Genomic DNA, 19,399 nt, shown 5'->3' with positions numbered 1-19,399 from the left:
AAAGTTTCAGGAATTATCAGGCTTGGGACTACAGGAACAAGGAGTGGAAAGGGCAGTCAAATGGAAGTTGAGAGAGAAAGAAATAAAGAGGAACCGAAGTACTATGGTTCCTATTGCTTTGCAGGAGTTAAGACCAAATACAATTTCTGTTACATTTTTTAATCACCTTGCTTAAGAAGAGCTTTGTTTTATAGGCAAAAAATGATTGTTGTGTTTATCCACAGTCTGCAATATATTACACCTTGCTTAATGAGTAATATAAATAGCACACAATTGGACAAACACAGTCCATGTACAATAATGAGCAATTCACAGTATTATCATAGAATGTGATTATATTACTTTTTAAAGTTTAAATAAGACCAATAGGACACTTCTGTTAAATGGAAGTTAAAGAAAAACAATATCAATTTAATATAGGCCATATTCTTAAACTCTAGCTATCACATGCCAAGTTAACATCTCAACATTCATAGACCTTATATCTTACCACAGAACAATATTTAATATACCATATATTTGGTCACATACTAAATCTTAGGTAGTTTACACACCATTATGCAATATAACTATATCTGTGTTAAATTTTATTTATTCAAAAGTCTTTGCAACAAGCAAAAAGAATGTAACTGTTGCTAGTAAACTTCTGAACTTCTGTTAAGATAAAATATGTTAAAATATTTGCTCATGAAAGAAGACAAATGTATGAATACCAGTAATCTGGGCCATGTCAGTTAGTTGAGCAACAGGAGAAAAAAAAAGTTGTTTCTTCTAAGGAGAAGAAACAGGTAAAAGGTAAACCTTTTTCTAAACCTAATGAAAAATAATAAATTGATGTTTTACAGATAACTGAAAACTAGTTCTAACCAGTTACTTAGAAAAGGTTGGAAATGTAAACACAAACAGTTGAAGAAAGTATACTAATGATATTGTCTTTGAAATAAAAAATAAATGTAATGAAACAATCTCTACTATAAATAGTGCTGTATGTTCAATATTTTTTTATGGAAGAACAGAAGCTATGCTATGTCCAAGATTTCATCTTCAGGCATTGTTCATGCTGTTCATTCTAAGAACACATGTACTCTACACTTTCATCTGCATTAAATAAAAATTGGCAGAATGCATGGTCTGAAAGATAAGAAGCCTTCAGAGAAAATGGAAATAGATAATGGTTCTGAGGTTTTATTTTCCTTACCGCCAAAGTGTAAGCTGGAAAGTTTCAGCTGAATCACTGCATATATAAAAATCAGCAAAATGTTCCCACTTTGCTTTTTTGATGGAATAATAAGAACTAACAATAAGGATAAAAAATTTGGGAGGAAATAACAATTTTTTAAAAATTCTGTTTCTTAAAGCCACAGCTACCTGTACATTGGCAAAATCAACACGGTTGAGATCACTGAGCATCTGGTTGATCTGAGAAGTGTTCTGAAGCACAGCCCGTGCTGCCTGAGCCAGGTGATTAAGAGATGTGTATCTTCTCAAAGTCTGGGCAAAGGCACTTACAGCAGCAACCTATGAAGAAATCCATTTATCTTAACACATTGTATTATCAACCAGTCTTCTGTTTTGTCTATTTTAATTTTAAAATTGCTGTATTAATTTATGAGCCCTCAGATATTGCAATTCACATATAACGGAACAAATACAGTTTTTCCTATTAATTTTTTTTGGCAAAACAAAGTTATTTCCAATCCCATGTTTCATGTTTGAAGTTCAACCTAAATATGACATTTAGCATAAAGGTTAAAATGCTGCTACTTTTAGATCTTAAATGACATCTAGTGTACAATTGCATAAAGTGACAAAAACTGCAGTAAACTTTGTTTACCTTGGTTTGTATCATTCTCTGTGGAATATTGTTCATGGCACTGGAAAGCCAACCTTCAAGGCTTTTTGCAAAATTGCGAATGGCTTGGGTCAAGGCACCTAAACATTAAAGAATAAAAATAAAATGAAAAAGATGGCAAGATGCCTCTCTTGAAACCTTTTGCATCCTCAGTATTTAAATATTCCACATTGAAATCTGCTGCATTTATTGGCTCAGAGACTTATCCAGTCTAGGTTCAGATCCCTCCCAGTACAAGAAGGATGTTGATAAACTGGAGCAAGTTCAGTAGAGGGCCACTGACATGGTCAGGGGGCTGGAGCACATACCTTATGAGGAGAGGCTGAGGGAACTAGGTTTGTTCAGCCTGGAAAAGAGAAAGTTTAGGGGGGACCTAAAAGAAGCCTTTCAATACCTACAAGGTATCAAGAAGATGGAGTCAGACTCTTCACAATGATGCATGGCAGGAGGGTGATAGACACCAGGCATAAACTGAAAAAAGAGAAGTCGTGACTTGATAGGAGAAATTTTTTCACCTTGAGGACAGTTAAGCAGTTCCAATTCATTGCCCGTCATTGGACTCTCTCCAGTATGTCCATGTCTCTCTTGTACTGGGGAGCCTAGAACTGGACACAGGACTCCAGGTACACAGTACTGAACTGGTGCTGAATAAAGGGGAAGGATCACCTACCTGGACCTACTGGCAATACTTTGCCTAATGCAGCCCAGGATACCATTAGCCCTCTTTGTGGCAAGGGCACACTGCTGGCTCATGTTCGACTTGGTGTCCACCAGGACCTCTATGTCCTTCTCTGCAAAGCTGCTTTCCAGCTGGCTGGCCCCCCTGGCATGTACCGGTGCGTGGGGTTGTTCCTCCCTAGGTGCAGGACTTGGCACTCCTCCTTGTTGAAGTACATGAGGTTCCTGTCGGCTCATTTCTACACCCTGTTGATATCTCTCTGAATGGCATTCTCCAAAAGGGTTTTTACAAAATAACTTTACCTGCAGTTGCTAGGCCCTTCCAGAATAGCAGAAAAGGGGTGCTTCTAGTGCATGCCCATGATCAAAAGCCATAGGGGACGCTGTTAAGATTTTTAGTCAGTACCCTTTTGTCATAAACTACCTTCTGCGTCTTCTGGAGGGGCCTGGTTTCTATTGCTTGCTGAGGGTGCGCTCTGCCCCATCATCCAGATCACTAATGAAGACGTTGAACAGTACTGGACCCAGTCTTGACCTCTGGGGTACACTGCTAGTCACTGGCCTCCAACTAGACTTTTTGCCACTATGACCATGGGATCCTCTTTGAGGATGGAGGACTGTGTGATAGGGAGAGACAGGATCCACATGTCCAAGTGGGGCACAAACAGCTTTGCCAACAGGCTGGCCAACCTGGTAAGGAGAGCTTTACACTAGGAATGATGGGGAAGGGATGACCAACAGTCAAGTGAGGAAGTCATAGACTGGATGGGCAAGCAAAGGATGTGGGGTAAACAGGAGGGACCTCATAATCAACAAAACCATGTTGAAAGTGGACCACTTCAAGCATATGCACATAACTAAGGAAGTGTCAGGAGATCAGTGTTATGGGAAAGCTTTCATGCCCTTTTGGGGAAATTGGTACAACTGGGTGCCTCTCTGAAGTGCCTGCACACTTATGCACGCAACATGGGGAAAAATAGGAGGAATTAGAAGCCTGTGAGCATTTGCAGGGCTACGATCTCAGGGATCACAGATATTGTGGGATGGCTCATACAACTGGAGTGCTGCAATGGATGGATACAGAATCTTTAGGGAAAACAAGCCAAGAAGGCGCTCTATATGAAAGAGGAGCTGGAATGCATGAAGCTTTGCCTAGGGATGGATGATAAGCCAGTTGAGAGCTTAAGGGTCCGGGTTAGATGACATACCAACGTGGGTGATGTTGTGGGTATCTGATACAGACTGCCTGATCAGGAAGAAGTAGATGAAGTCTTGTGGTGGGTTGACCTTGGCTGGCTGCCAGGTGCCCACCAAGCTGCTCTATCACTCCCCCTTCTCAACCGGACAGGGGGAGAAAAATGCAATGAAAAGCTCATGGGTCGAGATAAAGACAGGGAGATTGCTCACCAATTACTGTCACAGTCAAAACAGACTCAGCTTGGGGAAGGTTAATTTAATTTATTGCCAATTAAACAGAGTAGGATAATGAGGAATAGGAACAAATCTAAAAACACCTTCCCCCCACCCCTCTCTTCTTCCCAGGCTCAACTTCACTCCCAACTCTTCTACCTCCTCCCCCTGAGCGGTGCAGGGGGACGGGGAATAGGGGTTGCGGTCAGTTCATAATGCTTTGTCTCTGCCTTTCCTTCCTCCTCATGCTCTTCCCCTGCTCCAAGTGTGGGGTCCCACCCACAGGAGACAGTCCTTCACGACCTTCTCCAACGTGAGTCCTTCCCACGGGCTGCAGTTCTTCATGAACTGCTCCAGCATGGGTCCTTTCCACAGGGCGCAGTCCTTCAAGAACGGACTGCTCCAGTGTGGGTCTCCCCACTGGGACACAGGTCCTGACAGGAACCTGCTTCAGCATGGGCTCCTCTCCACAGGGCCACCATTCCTGCCAGGAGTCTGCTCTAGCATGGGCTCTCCATGGGGTCAGAGCTTCCTTCAGGGCACATCCACCTGCTCTCATGTGGGGTCCTCCATGGGCTGCAGGGGGACAATGTGCTTCACCATGGTCTTCACCACGGGCTGCAGGGGAATCTCTGCTCCGGCACCTGGAGCACCTCCTCCCCCCCCTCCTTCTTCACTGACCTTGGTGTCTGCAGGGTTGTTTCTCACATATTCTCACTCCTCTCTCCCAGCTGCTGTTGTGCAGCAGCAGTTTTTGCCTCTTCTTAAATATGTTATCACAGAGGCGCTACCACTGTCTCTGATTGGCTCAGACTTTGGCCAGGAGTGGGTCCATCTTGGAGCCGGCTGAAACTGGCTCTTTCCGACATGGGGACAGCTTCTGGTGTCTTCTCATAGAAGCCATCCCTGCACCCCCCACCTCTATCAAAACCTTGCCATGTAAAGCCAATACAGGTCTTCTTCAGGCAACTGGAATAAGCCTCGTGTTCACAGGCTCTGGTTCTCATGAGAGATTTGAACAACCCCAATATCTGCTAGAGGGACAACGAAGTAGGGCACAAGCAACCGAGGAGGACAGTTAAGCAGTGCAACTGGTTGCCCAGAGAGGTTTGAGTAGTTTCTGTCCTTATATGTTTTCAAGACCTGACTGGGTAAAGCCCTGAGCAAACTGGTCTGAATTCAGCATTGACCATGCTTTGAGCAGGAGGTTGGACTAGAGACCTCCTGAGGTCCCTTCCAACCTGAATTATTATTTGATTCTATATTATGTAACAATTATTTAGTTTCTGATTTAACAAACAGAACTGACCACCTAAGACCCTTTCAAGAAACTTATGATCAGCAATGAAAATTCTTTTTGGCATTCCTACAGGTACATTAGTAATTGCAACAATTGTTTCCTGTCTCCTGAAAACTTCCATCATGAATTTTCCACCTTCAGTTTTTGCCTAAGTGCTTTTGAAGAGCGAAACCCTGCAGGAAATGGCAATAATTGCAATACTGCAGTTTCCTCAAGTAAGCTCGAAGTACCCTGAACCATTGCCAACATGCTGTTTATTTTAGTTCTGAAGAACAAAATGCAATGTGCAGTGTTCAAAGACAGCATCAATATGCAATATATAAGAATGTGTTTAACTAACAGAAGGTAGGATTGCTCTTACTGCTGTGAAATCTTGGTGGTGGAGAACAAATGCTGCTACAGTAATGGAGAAGAAAAAACTAGAAAAGGGAAATCGTATTATCTTTAAGTGATTTTTTTTTTTTTTCCCCCCACTACATCTAAGAAGAAACAGTCCAAGTAAAGACTGGATTTTGTTTATGAGGCAAAACATCATGTTTGGTGGAGTAAGAATTAATGGTTAATGGAAGTCACCTAATATGAGAAATGCCCTTCTTCAACTTGAGTACTCGATGAATCCTGTAATTAAGAATTTCTGCTAGCAAAGTTAGCCAATTTGCTTAAAAAGAAAAATATTTTATTTTTCACAGCATCCTTTTCTTCAAATTTGTAGTAATAACTAGTTTATGTAACTGCCCCCAAATGTGGATGCTCATCTGAAAATGAATTTGGATTTATAAAACTTCTGTATTAGCTCTATGGAACAGGCTTTTTTGTCTTTTTTTTTTTTTTTTTTTTCCTTTCTTTCTTGAGGTTTCCAGGCAAAGAACAAATGCTCTTTTGCGCTGTCAATCATCTAACCCACTTATGCTTCTACATAAACATTTTTGTATGCACTTACTAATTAGCTAAGCATTCACTCATGTTAATTTATTAGCCGCAGAATAAGATAAAGTCAAAGTATAAGGAATACTGTAAATAATGTGTCAATGATATTTAGTTCTTTAAGGAAAATATTTTTTTTTTTCTGGACAAATGCTATGTAAAACACCTAACATAAGATCTTTTTCACCCCACTGTATTAGAGGATGATCTGTTTTAAAAAAATAAGTGTGGAAAGAAGCAGCTCAGTGTCATCCTGATTTAAAAAACAAAACAAAACAGTCTTTAGCTATGAAGAAAGAGGAATTCTAAATTCTAAAGAAATAATATTCCCTCTTTCTAGCTAAACACTATATTATTAGAGGACAGTGATGTGTAGAGTGATCACAAATTTCTAATGAGCTCTGAAAATGATACATTAAATTAAAAAATTTTGTTGTCCTCTCTCCTGAAAATAGTGGTTAACATACCCAGCCATTACCAAAAACCTAAGCACCTACATGCTCTAAACATTCTTCAAGGTGATCTGGCTATCATCAGAATTGCCAAAATCCTCTTCCAGAGAATCTTAAGAACAATCTGGTGCAAAATAAATGGCCTAAGTTCATTCTGATAGTTTGTAAAGTGTTACTAAACACACATTAAATGATGTAGCAAAAAAAAGTTACAAGGAGAACATTTATTTTTGGATAAGCATTCAAAAAGCTTGGGTTCTCATCTGAAATCTCTCTCCTACACAAATCTCACAAATAACAAGATTTTGCAGTCTTTCTGGTACTTGTAATTGCTGAAATTGAGAAATACAATGTGAAAAATATTTTGAACATAACTTCTCTGCCTGGAATAGGAACTCCCAAACAAGTTTGTTACTGTCCATCCTGTCACTTGTGAAGAGATAAAAAGGCCATTCTCAGGGGAAAGGGTCTATTGCCAGTAATATACAGCGGCTCTGGTCTTTTGCTAGAATCATTAGATAATAATCAACTTTACTCCCGACTCAAGTATAGAGTGTTTGACTTCTTTTTAAACAAAGAAATTTGGCTTTTTCCTACACAGTAGTTTTTCATTCGTTTTGTGGGCACTAAAAAGTTTTCACAAAAATTTCAACTGACCAAATTTTACTTGGAGCTTGTTTTTCAAAAAGTTTTTCCTCACTGTTAATTTCTTTTATGGTAATATTTATTAGGAAGTTATGTAACAGAGTAGGTTTTGGGGATTTCCCCCCCCCCCATCAAATATTGAAAATCAGGAAAAGAAAGATGAAACTGATAAAAATAGAATTATTAAACACATTTTCCCATTTTTTTGGCCAGCTGCTGTTGGTAGCTTTCTGATTAACCAGAAAAAAAGAAACCTGCCTATGATGGGGTATTTCTACAAAGCAGTACTTGCAAATAGTTTCCTGAGTTGCTTCTTACGGCACAGCTAACAGAGGTAGCCAACAGATGCAGCACTTTGCTCAGAAGGGGGCCAGAAACTTTGCAGAGAACAGCATCCATGTCCTGAGCAATGGTGTTAATGTGTCACAGGGCACCACCTCCAGCCATCGGAGCAACTATCCCTATAATGTCAGAGGCCTCAATCCAGACTGAACTCCCGAGGGAGGATGCAGCTCTCAGTACAGCGAGTGCCTGGGGTCTCTCACTGAGGCTGGGGCAGAGGGAGACAGTTTCCTTGCCTGCAGGTGTGCAGTGGTACAGGATCTGTGTTGCCAAGGAGGTACAGGAAGAGGTCAGTAGACTGTGTGGTATCAGAGATAGTGAGAAAGAGATCAACCGGATCTCTTTCAGGACCCTGCAGCCTGAACCCTCAGCTGTATTGAAGGAGGATCAGGTGGTCTGTGCTTATTGGGTTAGGAAATGGCAAAGGCTGGAAGCTTGTGACTTCTGGCAACAGGAAGAAGGCTCCTGCTCCACCTGCATATCTCCAACTAAAGAACAGGTTCAGTACCCTTGCAGCAGATGAGGGTCCGGGAACTCTGTCCAATGAAGCATCCGAGCTAGCTAAGCCTGAGCCATGCAGCAGCACCAGAAGGAAGTGGCAAGTGATAATAGTGGGAGACTCCATGCTGTAGGGGGTGGGGGCCCACATCTGCCGACCTGACCTGCTGTGTTGGGAGGTTTACTGCTTGCTGGGGGTTGGATCTGGGATGCTGTGGAGATACTGCCAAGGTTTGTCTGACCCTCAGACTATTACTCCTTGCGAATCTTCACATGGGCACCAATGATACTGCCAGAGGAGACCTGGAGCATATCAAGTGTGACCACATGCATCTGGAGGCAATGGTCAAGGGGATGGGGGCCCAGGTAGTGTTCTCCTTGATCTTTCCAGTGAGAAGCGAGGGCTTGAGGAGGAATGGAAGGATCCTGTGGGTCAACAGTTGGTTGCCCAGCTAGCGATGACAATCGGTATTTGTATTTTATGACCATGGGGACCCTTCTTTAAGGACTGAAGATCTGCTAGATCTCTCTCTGCTAGAGAGAGATGGGATCCACCTGACCAAGTGGGGCAAAACCATCTTTACCAACAGGCTGGCCAACCTGGTGAGGAGAACTTTAAACTAGAAATGACAGGGGAGGGAGATGACGACCCACAATCAAGTGAGGGAGTGGTGGAATGGGTTGGCAAGCAAAGGGTGCAGGGTGTTATGGAAAAGAGAGAGCTTGTCATCAGCAAAACAGGGCTGAAGGAGAGACGCTCTGCTGGACGCAATTCATACAAACAAGGAAGCTTTTCTTACAATTCTTACAAACTGGTTGGCGATGTGAAGGTTGGGGGGCAACCTAGGCTGCATTGACCATGAGATGGTGGAGTTGAGAATACTGAGAGGAGGGAACAAGGCAAATGGCAGGATCACAACTCCAAACTTCAGGAGAGCAGACTTTGGCCTGTGCAGGGACCTGCTGGGAAGAATCCCATGGGAGACAGTCCTGGAGAGCAGAGGGGGTCTAGGAGACCCGTTTGATATTCAGGGATCACCTCCTCCAAGCTCAAGAATGGTCCATCACAATGAGCAGGAAATCGAGCAAAGGTGACAGGTCTGCATGGACGAACAAGGAGCTCCCGACTAAACTCAAACATGAAAAGGAAGCATACAGGAGCTGGAAAAAGGGGCGAGTGACCCAGGAGGAATGCAGAGACACTGTCCAAGTGTGCAGAGATGGGGTTAGGAAAGCCAAAGCCCACCTGGAGTTGAAACTGGCGAGGGATGTGAAGGGCAACATTAAGGGCTTCTACAGGTACATCAGCAGCAAAATGAAGACCAGAGAAAATGTGGGCCTGCTGCTGAATGGGGCAGGGAACCTGATGACAAAGGACATGGGAAAGGCCGAGGTACTGAATGCCTTCTACACCTGAGTCTTTACTGGTAAGGATTGCCTTCAGGAATCCCAGGCCTCTGAGACCAGAGGGAAAGTCTGCAGCAAGGAAGAATTCTCCTCAGTAGAGGAGGACCCAGTTAGGGAAGCATTTAAACAAATGGGACCTGATGGGATGCACCCATGAGTGCTGAGGGAGCTGGCTGATGTCATCGCGAGGCCACTCTCAATTATCTTTGAACGGTCATGGTGATCAGGGGAGGTTCCTGAGGACTGGAAGAAAGCAAATGACACTCCAATCTTCAAGAAGGGCAAGAAGGAGGATCTGGGGAACTACAGGCTGGTCAGCCTCACCTCTATTCCTGGGAAGATGATGGAGAAAATAATCCTGGAAGCCATTTCCAAAGAAGGTGCTTGGTAGGAATCAGCATGGATTTAGGAATGGGAAATCATGCCTGACCAATATGATAAGGCTTCTACAATGAGTCAACTAGCTTGGTGGACGAGGGGAGAGCAGTGGATGCTGTTTATCTTGACTTTAGCAAGGCTTTCGACACTGTCTCGCATAACATCCTCATAGACAAGCTGACAAAGTACAGGTTAGATAAATGGAGAGTGAGGTGGACTGAAAACCGGCTGAACTGCCAGGCCCAGACAGTTGTGATCAGAAGCATAAAGTCTAGCTGGAGGCCAGCCTCTAGTGGTGTCCCCCAGGGTTGATCCTCAGGCCAATACTGTTTAACAACTTCATTAATGACCTGGACGATGTGACAGAGTGCACCCTCAGCAGGTTTGCAGATGATACAGAATTGGGAGGAGTGGTTGATAGACCAGATGGCTGTTGTGGCATTCAGAGGGACCTCGACAGGCTGGAGAAATGGGCAGACAGGAACCTCGTGCAGTCCAACAAAGGGAAATGCCAAGTCCTGCCCCTGGGGAGGAATAACAGGCTAGGGGCTGACTGGCTGGAAAGCAGCTTTGCAGAGAAGGACATGGGGGTCCTGGTGGACAAGCAGCTGAATGTGAGCCGGTAACGTGCCCTTGCAGCAAAGGAGGCCAATGGTATCCTGAGCTGCATTAGGAACAGTGTTGACAGGAGGTTGAGGGAGGTGATCCTTTCTCTCTACTCAGCACTGGTGAGGCCACACCTGGAGTCCTGTGTCCAGTTCTAGGCTCCCCAGTACAAGAAAGACATGGACATACTGTAGCAAGTTCAGCGAAGAGCCACTGCAGTGATGAAGGGATCGGAGCATCTCCCATAGGAGGAGATGCTGAGAGAGCTGGGATTGTTTAGCCTGGAAAAGAGAAGGCTCAGGAGGGATCTTATCAATGTGTCTAAATACGTGATGGGAGGGTGTATTGAAGATGGAGCCAAACTCTTCGCAGTGGTGCCCAGTAACAGGACAAGAGGGAATGGGCACAAATTGAAACATAGGAAATTCCGTTTAAACTGAAGAAAAATCTTTTTTACTCTTAAGGGTGGTCAAACACTGGACCAGATCGCCCAGAGAGGTTGTGGAGTCTCCATCCTTGGAGATATTCAAAACCTGACTGGACAATGTCCTGAGCAACTTGCTCTGGTTGATCCTGCTTTGAGCAGGGGTTGGGAAGGGGTTTGGACTAGACAGTCTCCAGAGATCCCTTCCAACCTCAACTACTCAACTGTTCTATGGTTCTGTGATTACACTTGAAGTCACCATGGCAGAAGGTGTCATTTACAGTATCAAAAATAGCTTTTCTAGCTACAAGGATAGCTGAGGCTCTATGTCTTAAAATATTAATCCAACTTTATAAATTGACTATTGTTTGGTCCACAGAAAGGATATAAAACTTAGTATTTACAAGGATTATACTGGACTGTAAATAGGAAATTTCTTTTTAATATTTAACACAACATACAAAACATGCAATAAATGTTTTAGGAAGGAATTTAAACTACAGGCACCACTTCCAGGAAGATCAACCTGAACTTTGCAACTGATAAGATATTAAACCAGGGGGGATCCCAGACACCAAACTGGGAGGGATGCGGGAATTGATAGAACTATGCAAACTGACGAAGGGACTTGCAGGGGGAAGGGGAAGCAGGGAGAAACAAAGAGAGGGGACAGACAGAAAGGGGGATAAAACGGGCCAGTCACGGGTAAGACGGGACCAGTCAGTACGCTTGTCTGGCTGAGCCCTGTGCCTGATCATTGCAGTCTGTCCTATTTTCTTATATTTTCTTTTAAAATCTTTTCTTAACTATCGCTCTGCTTAATCTCACTCTCTGTCCCTTGTGTATGTGTACTGCAAGGAACAGGTGCCAGCTGCTGGTGATACCTCTGTGTGTGTGTGAATGAAATTTGGTGCCCAGCTACTGGAGTCAGACTGGGGGGTGTAGGCACCCTGGGGCCTGTGGTGTCAGCTACAGGAGTGAGTGAGGGTCCTAGCATTAGTAGTTGGAGGGGCCATAGCTCTCTTGATCATCATCATGGAATCATCATATGGTTTGGGTCGGAAGGGACCTTTAAAGGTCCAAACCCCTGCCATGGGCAGGGACCCCTTTCACTAGATCAGGTTGCTCCTAATGCACCCCAGGATGCGGTTTGCCCTCTTGGCTGCCAGGGCACACTGCTGACTCATATTGAGCCTGCTGTCAACCAGCACCCCCAGATCCCTTTCTGCAGGGCTGCTCTCCAGCCACTCATCTCCCAATTTATACTTGTGCCTGGCATTACTCTGTCACAGGTGCGGAATCCGGCATTTGGACTTGTTAAATTTCATGCCGTTGATGATTGCCCAATGCTCCAATCTATCCAGATCCCTCTGCAAGGCCTCTTGTCCCTCAAGAGAGTCAACAGCACCTCCCAATTTGGTATCGTCAGCAAACTTGCTAATGGTGCATTCAACTCCTGAATCTAGATCACTGATAAAAATATTGAACAGAACTGGCCCTGGAATTGAGCCCTGAGGAACACCGCTGGTGACCGGTTGCCAGCCAGATGCAGCCCCATTCCCTACAACCCTTTGAGCCCTGCCATTCAGGCAGTTCTTCACCCAGCGCACCGTGAACCTGCTCATCTCACAGTTGGACAACTTGTCCAGAAGGATGCTGAGAGGGACAGTACCAAAAGCCTTACTGAAATCCAGAAAGACCGCCTTCCCTTCATCCACTAGGCGGGTGACCTTATCATAGAAGGAGATCAAATTAGTTAGACAGGACTTTCCCTTTGTGAACCCATGTTGACTGTGCCTGAGGACTGCATTATTCTTTAAATGCCTTTCAATAGCACCCAGTATGATCTTCTCCATAATTTTTCCAGGAACTGAGGTTAGACTAACAGGTCTGTAGTTCCCTGGGTCTTCCCTCACGCCCTTTTTGTAAATTGGAATAACATTGGCTAGCTTCCAGTCAGCAGGGACCTCCCCAGACCTTTGGTAGATGATCGAGAGGGATCCTGCCGTAACATCCTCTAGCTCCTTCAGTACTCTGGGATGAATCCCATCAGGCCCCATGGACTTGTGAACATTCAGCTGATACAGCTGGTCCCTTACAATTTCAGTGTCCACAAATGGAAAGTCACTGTTCCCGCAGTCATGGTCCTCCGACTCAGGGGACCGGGCAGCCCAAGGACTATCCGTATTATTAAAGACTGAGGCAAAAAAAAAGCATTGAATGCCTCCGCTTTTTCTTCATCCCTATTTGTCAGGTGACCGTCTTCAACAAGTATTGGTCCAATGTTTTCCTTAGACCTCCTCTTGCTATTAACGTACTTAAAAAAGCCTTTCGTGTTGTCTGACACAACACTGGCCAGTTTCAACTCTAATTGAGCTTTGGCCTTTCGTGTCTTCTCCCTGCATATACAAATCACAGCTCTGTAATCTTCCTGCGAAGCCTGAACTCGCTTCCAGAGATCATACAATTTCTTTTTCCTCCTGAGCTCCACGAGGAGTTCCCTGTTCAGCCAAGCTGGTCTTCTGCCCCACTTGCTTGACTTGTGACACAAGGGGGTTGCCTGCTCCTGTGCTTCTAAAAGGTGCTGCTTAAAAACTGACCAGCACTCATGCACTCCTAAGCCCTCAAAAGCAGATTCCCAGGGTACTCTGCTAAGCAGCTCCCTGAATAGCTTAAAGTTTGCTCTCCTGAAGTCCAGGGTAGCAACTCTGCTGTCCTGTTTTCTCATTACGCTGAAAATTTTAAACTCAACCATTTCATGATCACTGTGGCCAAGACAGCCACCTACCAACACATCCCCCACGATTCCTTCTCTATTCACAAATAGCAAGTCTAGGAGGGCATCTTTCCTAGTTGGCTCCCTGAGTACCTGTGACAAGAAGTTATCTCCTACAGACTTCAGGAATTTCCAAGACCTGCTTGTCACAGCAGTATGATATTCCCAGGTGATGTCTGGGCAGTTGAAATCTCCCATAAGGACAAGGGCTACTGATCCAGAGATTTCTCCTAATTGCCTATAGAATAACCCATCAGTGCTTACATCCTGGCTGGGTGATCGGTAGTAGACACCCACTACAACCTCTCCTTTGTTTTCCATCCCCCTAATCCTCACCCAGAGGCTCTCCACCACATCACCACTAACTGTAAGGGCTGTACAATCAAGCCTCTCCCTTACATATAGTGTGACACCTCCACCTCGCCTGTCCCTCCTGAACAGCCTGTAGCCCTCCATCCCAGCACTCCAGTCGTGGGACTCATTCCACCAAGTCTCACTAATACCAATGATATCATAGTTCTGTGCTTCCAGTTCATCCTGTTTGTTTCTCATACTGCGTGCGTTAGTGCACAAGCATTTCAGATATGCTCCTGAGCCCTAAATCTGAATCTGAATCTACCCTCTTTCAGTTTTCAACCATTGCCCCTTGTCCTGTCACTACAGGCCCTGGTAAAAAAGTCTCTCTCTGTCCCCTTTATATATTGAAAGGCTGCAATAAGGTCTCCCCGGAGCCTTCTCTTCTCCAGGCTGAACAACCCCAACTCTCTCAGCCTTTCCTCATAGAAGAGGTGTTCCAGCCCTCTGATCATTGTCATGGCCCTCCTCTGGACCCGCTCAAACAGAACTGGATGCCCCAGATCTGGATGCAGTACTCCAGGTGGGGTCTCACGAGAACGGAATAGAGGGGGAGAATTGACCTGTTGGCCACGCTTCTTCTGATGCAGCCCAGGATGCGATTGGCTTTCTGAGCTGCGAGTGCACGTTGCTGGCTCATGTCCAATTTTTCACCCACCAGTACCCCCAAGTCCTTCTCCGCAGGGCTGCTCTCAATCCATTCATCCCCAGTCTGTATTGATACTGGGGATTGCCCTGACCCAGGTGCAGGACCTTGCACTTGGCCTTGTTGAACTTCATGAGGTTTGGATGGGCCCACTTCTCGAGCCTCTCAAGGTCCCTCTGGAAGCCATCCCTTCCCTCTAGCAAATCAACTGCATCACTCAGCTTAGTGTCATCTGCAAACTTGCTGAGGGTGCACTCAATCCCACTGTCTGTGTCGCTGATGAAGATATTAAACAGTATTGGTCCCAATACAGACCCCTGAGGGACACCACTCGTCACTGGTTTCCACTTGGACACTGAGCCATTGACTGTAACTCTTCGGATGTCGCCATCCAGCCAGTTCCTTAGCCATCCAGCCAGTTCCATCCATCAAACCTGTACCTCTCCAATTTAGCAGCCAGAATGTTGTGGGGGACTGTATCAAACGCCTTACAGAAGTCCAGGTAGATGACAACCATAGCTCTTCCCTTGTCCACCGATGCAGTCACTCCATCGTAGAAGGCCACTAGATTAGTCAGGCACAGTTTGCCCTTGGTGAAGCCATGTTGGCTGTCTGTAATCACCTCCCTGTCTTCCATATGTTTCGACATATCTTCCAGGAGCATTTGCTCCATGATCTTCCAAGGCACAGAGGTGAGGCCGAGTGGTCAGTAGTTCCCAGGGTCCTCCTTTCTACCCTTTTTAAAACCAGGTGCAACGTTTCCCTTTTTCCAGTCACCGGGGACGTAGTCTGACTGCCATGGCTTTTCAAATATAATGGAGAATGGCTTAGCAACTACATCAGCCAATTCCCTCAGGACCCTGGCATGCATCTCGTCGGGTCCCATGGACTTGTGTATGCTCAGGTTCCTCAGGTGGTCTCAAACCTGATCTTCTCCTATGATGGGAGGAACTTCATTCCCCCAGTCCCTGCCTTGAGGACCAGCTTCTTGAGAGATGTGGGAAGAGAGGTTGCCAGTGTCAGGGTGATTGAAGTCCCCCAGGAGGATCAGAGCCCGCTAGCGTGATGCTTCCTGTAGTTGAAGTAAGAATGCTTCATCGACATCCTGCCCTTGATCAGGTGGCCTGTAGTAAACACCAGCCACGAGGTTTCCTTTGTTGGCTTTTCCCTTATTTTACCCATAAGCTCTCAACCTGTTCATCGCTGTTTTTCAGACAGCTCTGTGCAGTCAATCCATTTTTTTACATAGAGGGCACCCCCCCGCCCTCCTTCCTTGCCTGTGCCATCTGAACAGTTTATCGCCATCGATTGCAGCGCTCCAGTTGTGCGATTCGTCCCACCAAGTTTCAGTGTTAGCGATTAAATCATAGCTTTCCAGGTGCACAGTGGCTTCCATCTTTTCCTGTTTGTTATCCATGCTGCGTGCATTGCTATAGAGGCACTTTAGTGGGCCTATCAACCTTGTCACCTTTTTAGAGGAACACAGCCTAATTCCTTTGAGGCATTTCACAGGTGTTTTTTCCCTCTTGGTTCCTAGTATTTCTTTTATAATTTCTTTTAATATTATATATTGTATTGTGATATATATATAATTATAATTCCTTTTTAATATTTAACACAACATACAAAACATGCAATACATTTTTTAGGAAGGAATTTATTCTTCCTGGAAATCAATTTAAAATCATTTACTACCAAAAGCAGCCATAAAAAAATACCATGCTTGAGCAATGATGAATACTATAAAATCAAATTTGAAAAGAAAGATCTATTCCTGATAATGGTCAGTTGACCATAATACTAGAATTGATTGATGAGTCCTTCATACTGTAAATAGAACAGAACGTATAGTAGAATGGAATAATAAACAAGACAAAGTGTTTGACAGTGTTATGTTGGTTTAATAGGTATCAAAACTAATAAGGTTTTAGTAGCCACTGATAATACATAAATGTTTAATTATCCAAAAATGAAATGACAAAGCATATACATTTTGCTTTTTTAACAACTAAATCTTTTATATGTAAAACTCAAACTAAAGCCTACTGAAGTCGGCGGAAAGACTGTCTGATATTAACGGACTCAGGCTCAGAGCCATAGTGCATTCACAGCTGTCAGGTAGACTAGAGCCAGTATGTAAAGGAACCCATTTTTATCTTGAAATTAATAAAAACTTAGAATTTTCAGTGACAAAAGCATATTCCATAGGGAACTATATTCTTAAAACTTCTGGAGACTTTCCTAAATGCAGTGAAATATCCAGTCTCCTTTTCTTTAAATACAGTGCTTACATCAACTCTAGTACACCTTCCTACTCAATAGGATTAAGGAAATATGACACATACTATGTTTACATCTTTCTAAATCATTCCCAAAAGTTTCATGAGGCACAAAAAAATCACCACATAAAACAAAACACAGTCTTACAAGATGTTATCTGTGTTTAACTTACTAGGAATAGGTCTAAGGACATCAGGAATGAGAATCTCCACCAAAGCCTGGTACATCACATGGTCACAATTACCCATCCATTTCAGAATAGACTCATTTTTGCACAAAGTAATCAGTTTTCCTTTTGGAAGTCGACTTTCTATTTCACTCAGATTGCTGGTGTGAATAAATGTAACAAATGAAAATGCATTTACATACAGATAAGAAAAGTACAATGGACTTAAAAATTGATTATTTAATAAAAACTTTATAAATCTCTCTGTTACATCCAATTGAAACTCTTTAACTTCTTCATATGAAACTGGGGAAAAATGGCCTTCAAAGTTCTGCTCCAGCCCATAAATTATGCAGAGGTATGTTAAAAATGGTCCTTGTAATTTAAACAAACTGGACAGTATATTGCGAAAAGATACTTTGACTTCAATCATCCAAACAAAGGAAAAAATAGAAGATGTATACAATCATTTCAAGGCTGCAGTTTGACATATACCAACAGCCTATATGTCAAATAGCAGACAACACAAATTTAACCTGACAATCTGATATCAGAAAAGATTCTTAGCCTATATGTAAAACTAAGACTTTCTTTGATTTGACTCCTGCTGTTATATTATGATGGCAAACAGTAAACAAAAAGAGACATTTACTGACCTCAGTTCAATAATAGCTGTGTCGTCAGCTGGAGCAGAGGGAGAATAGCGCCAGAAAGTTTGCCACAATTTTTCTATCAAGCTAAACTGAAGATTCACAACAACATCCACTATTGCCTAAAAAAATATAAAACAAGTGCAGATAGTCTTCTACCTCATCCCCCCCCCCCCAACTCCTCCCAGGGGTATAGCTCCCCCTGGTCATTTTGCGGAAAAAATAGTAAAATGTATGTTTATAAATAAAAATATAATATCCTTTTTAATAACTTTTTAGCAACAAATTTTCCAGCTGTCCATACTAGTGTGGGCAGAGACTCAGATCAGGCCAAGTGCAAATACAGGGAAGCCTCCAGAAAGGAGCCTAAGCACATATATCAGCTGAATTCACTTAAACAGAACTTTTAACACTATTACAAACACAAAGGAAACCTGCTATTTCATGAATTTTGTTACTTCATTACATGTTTTAAAGCACCTTCAACAATAATTTTAAAAAACATTATTCAAAATGAAATGTGGCCTTAAGTTCTTAAACAACCTTCTTCTTTAAAACTTGAAGAAAAAAGTAAGTTTGTTTTTAACATAAACATTAGAAATAATAATTTAACCTGATTTCAACTCCTATGAACAAAAGCAACTCTGTATATATATATTATCTAAAGTTAAATTTATCTAAAATTCTCAAAACCTACATGTGATTACATTCCAGTATCGGTATTCTATTACATGTTATTTTCTTTCCCTGTAAAGAGAGAAATTCCAGAGAAGTCTTTTTGCAAATGTCCCTTCCGATGGAATAAGCAAAATATTTGAGGAGCATATCAGATACAAGTAGGCTGGCTGTAATGTGTTTTGTGTCAGTCATCCTGTTGTACTGATTCTCACTAGAAGACATGGATTTTCAAAGAATGATTTATGTATAATACCCCTTTTCTCTTACCTCACAGTGCTCTCGATAAAGACTCTGCAGTGATTTTATGTCCTCAAGGGTAGTACCATCTGGCAGAGAAGATATTTCAACTTCTCCAAACTCTGGAAGTACTCGAGATGCATCTGTTTCCATGACAAGATAACAGAAGAAAGCTATTGTGAATGGTGCCAACTACAGTTTGATTAGAAAGCATTTAAGGATGATGTAAAGACATAAAGTTAGAATTTAATATATTTTAAAGTTGCAATAAAATTGTGAACAAACCAGCTAGCTATTTTTTTAAGCAAAAGGAGATGTTAAAGTATTCTTGACAGGTAGCAGATAAAAATTATTTCACATACATATTGTACCTGTATATAAAAAAAGCTAAGACACATTTTCAGAATATGACAGGATGAAGCAGAATATTCATTTCAGTACATGAGAGTTTAATATAATTTAATAGTTTTTGTTTTGATCAACTGAATAGTTTTTGCATTGTCATGCATGTTAGGGTTTAGTAGACTCAGCAGCATATATTTATTTGAAATTTACAAGACTTTCAACTGTAGCCAACATGTGCTTTTACTGTTTCTCATTAATGTTTCCAAGAGATACACTGGTATGGGGGGAAAAATGCACTGTCATCCGGGGGGGACAGTGGAAGGGAAAATTCAAAAACATGCGAACTATAGC

At 43.0% G+C, this 19,399-nt stretch overlaps 2 protein-coding genes across 10 annotated transcripts in view; both read right to left on the bottom strand.

Moving 5' to 3' along the window:
• Positions 1 to 19,399, bottom strand: part of LOC121232949 (transcription factor RFX3-like) — a 175,664-nt gene that overhangs the window by 12,795 nt on the left and 143,470 nt on the right. For 6 of the 9 annotated variants that reach the window (XM_041121486.1, XM_041121485.1, XM_041121484.1 and 3 more), the window contains 5 exons: positions 18,734 to 18,846; positions 17,795 to 17,910; positions 17,145 to 17,299; positions 1,835 to 1,932; positions 1,369 to 1,518 (listed from right to left, as the gene is read on the bottom strand). In XM_041121486.1, the coding sequence (XP_040977420.1) occupies positions 1,369 to 1,518; positions 1,835 to 1,932; positions 17,145 to 17,299; positions 17,795 to 17,910; positions 18,734 to 18,846 (632 nt within the window). Of the gene's footprint in view, positions 1 to 1,368; positions 1,519 to 1,834; positions 1,933 to 2,246; positions 2,324 to 15,659; positions 15,765 to 17,144; positions 17,300 to 17,794; positions 17,911 to 18,733; positions 18,847 to 19,399 lie in introns of those variants that run through there. The other 3 variants (XM_041121491.1, XM_041121492.1, XM_041121490.1) reach the window with 3 other exon arrangements.
• On the bottom strand, positions 12,904 to 14,363 carry LOC121232960. The gene is made up of 2 exons (XM_041121530.1): positions 13,483 to 14,363; positions 12,904 to 13,206 (listed from the first exon to the last, which is right to left on the bottom strand). Exons 1-2 carry the CDS (start codon positions 14,242 to 14,244, stop codon positions 13,012 to 13,014), a joined length of 957 nt encoding a protein of 318 aa, XP_040977464.1. The 5' UTR covers positions 14,245 to 14,363; the 3' UTR covers positions 12,904 to 13,011.

The sequence above is a fragment of the Aquila chrysaetos genome (assembly GCF_900496995.4).
Source record: "Aquila chrysaetos chrysaetos chromosome W unlocalized genomic scaffold, bAquChr1.4 W_unloc_2, whole genome shotgun sequence".
Classification (NCBI taxonomy): Eukaryota; Metazoa; Chordata; class Aves; order Accipitriformes; family Accipitridae; genus Aquila; species Aquila chrysaetos.
Note: the sequence above shows the minus strand (reverse complement) of the source record. Positions and strands in the feature narration are given on the sequence as shown.

Excerpts from the sequence above, each read along its gene's own strand:
- LOC121232960 (XM_041121530.1), bottom strand. The coding sequence starts at position 14,244 with ATGAGAAACAAACAGGATGAACTGGAAGCACAGAACTATGATATCATT. Across the intron at positions 13,207-13,482 it reads AGCACCTTTTAGAAGCACAG|GAAAACATTGGACCAATACT; the intron begins GAGCAGGCAACC and ends AGGAGGTCTAAG.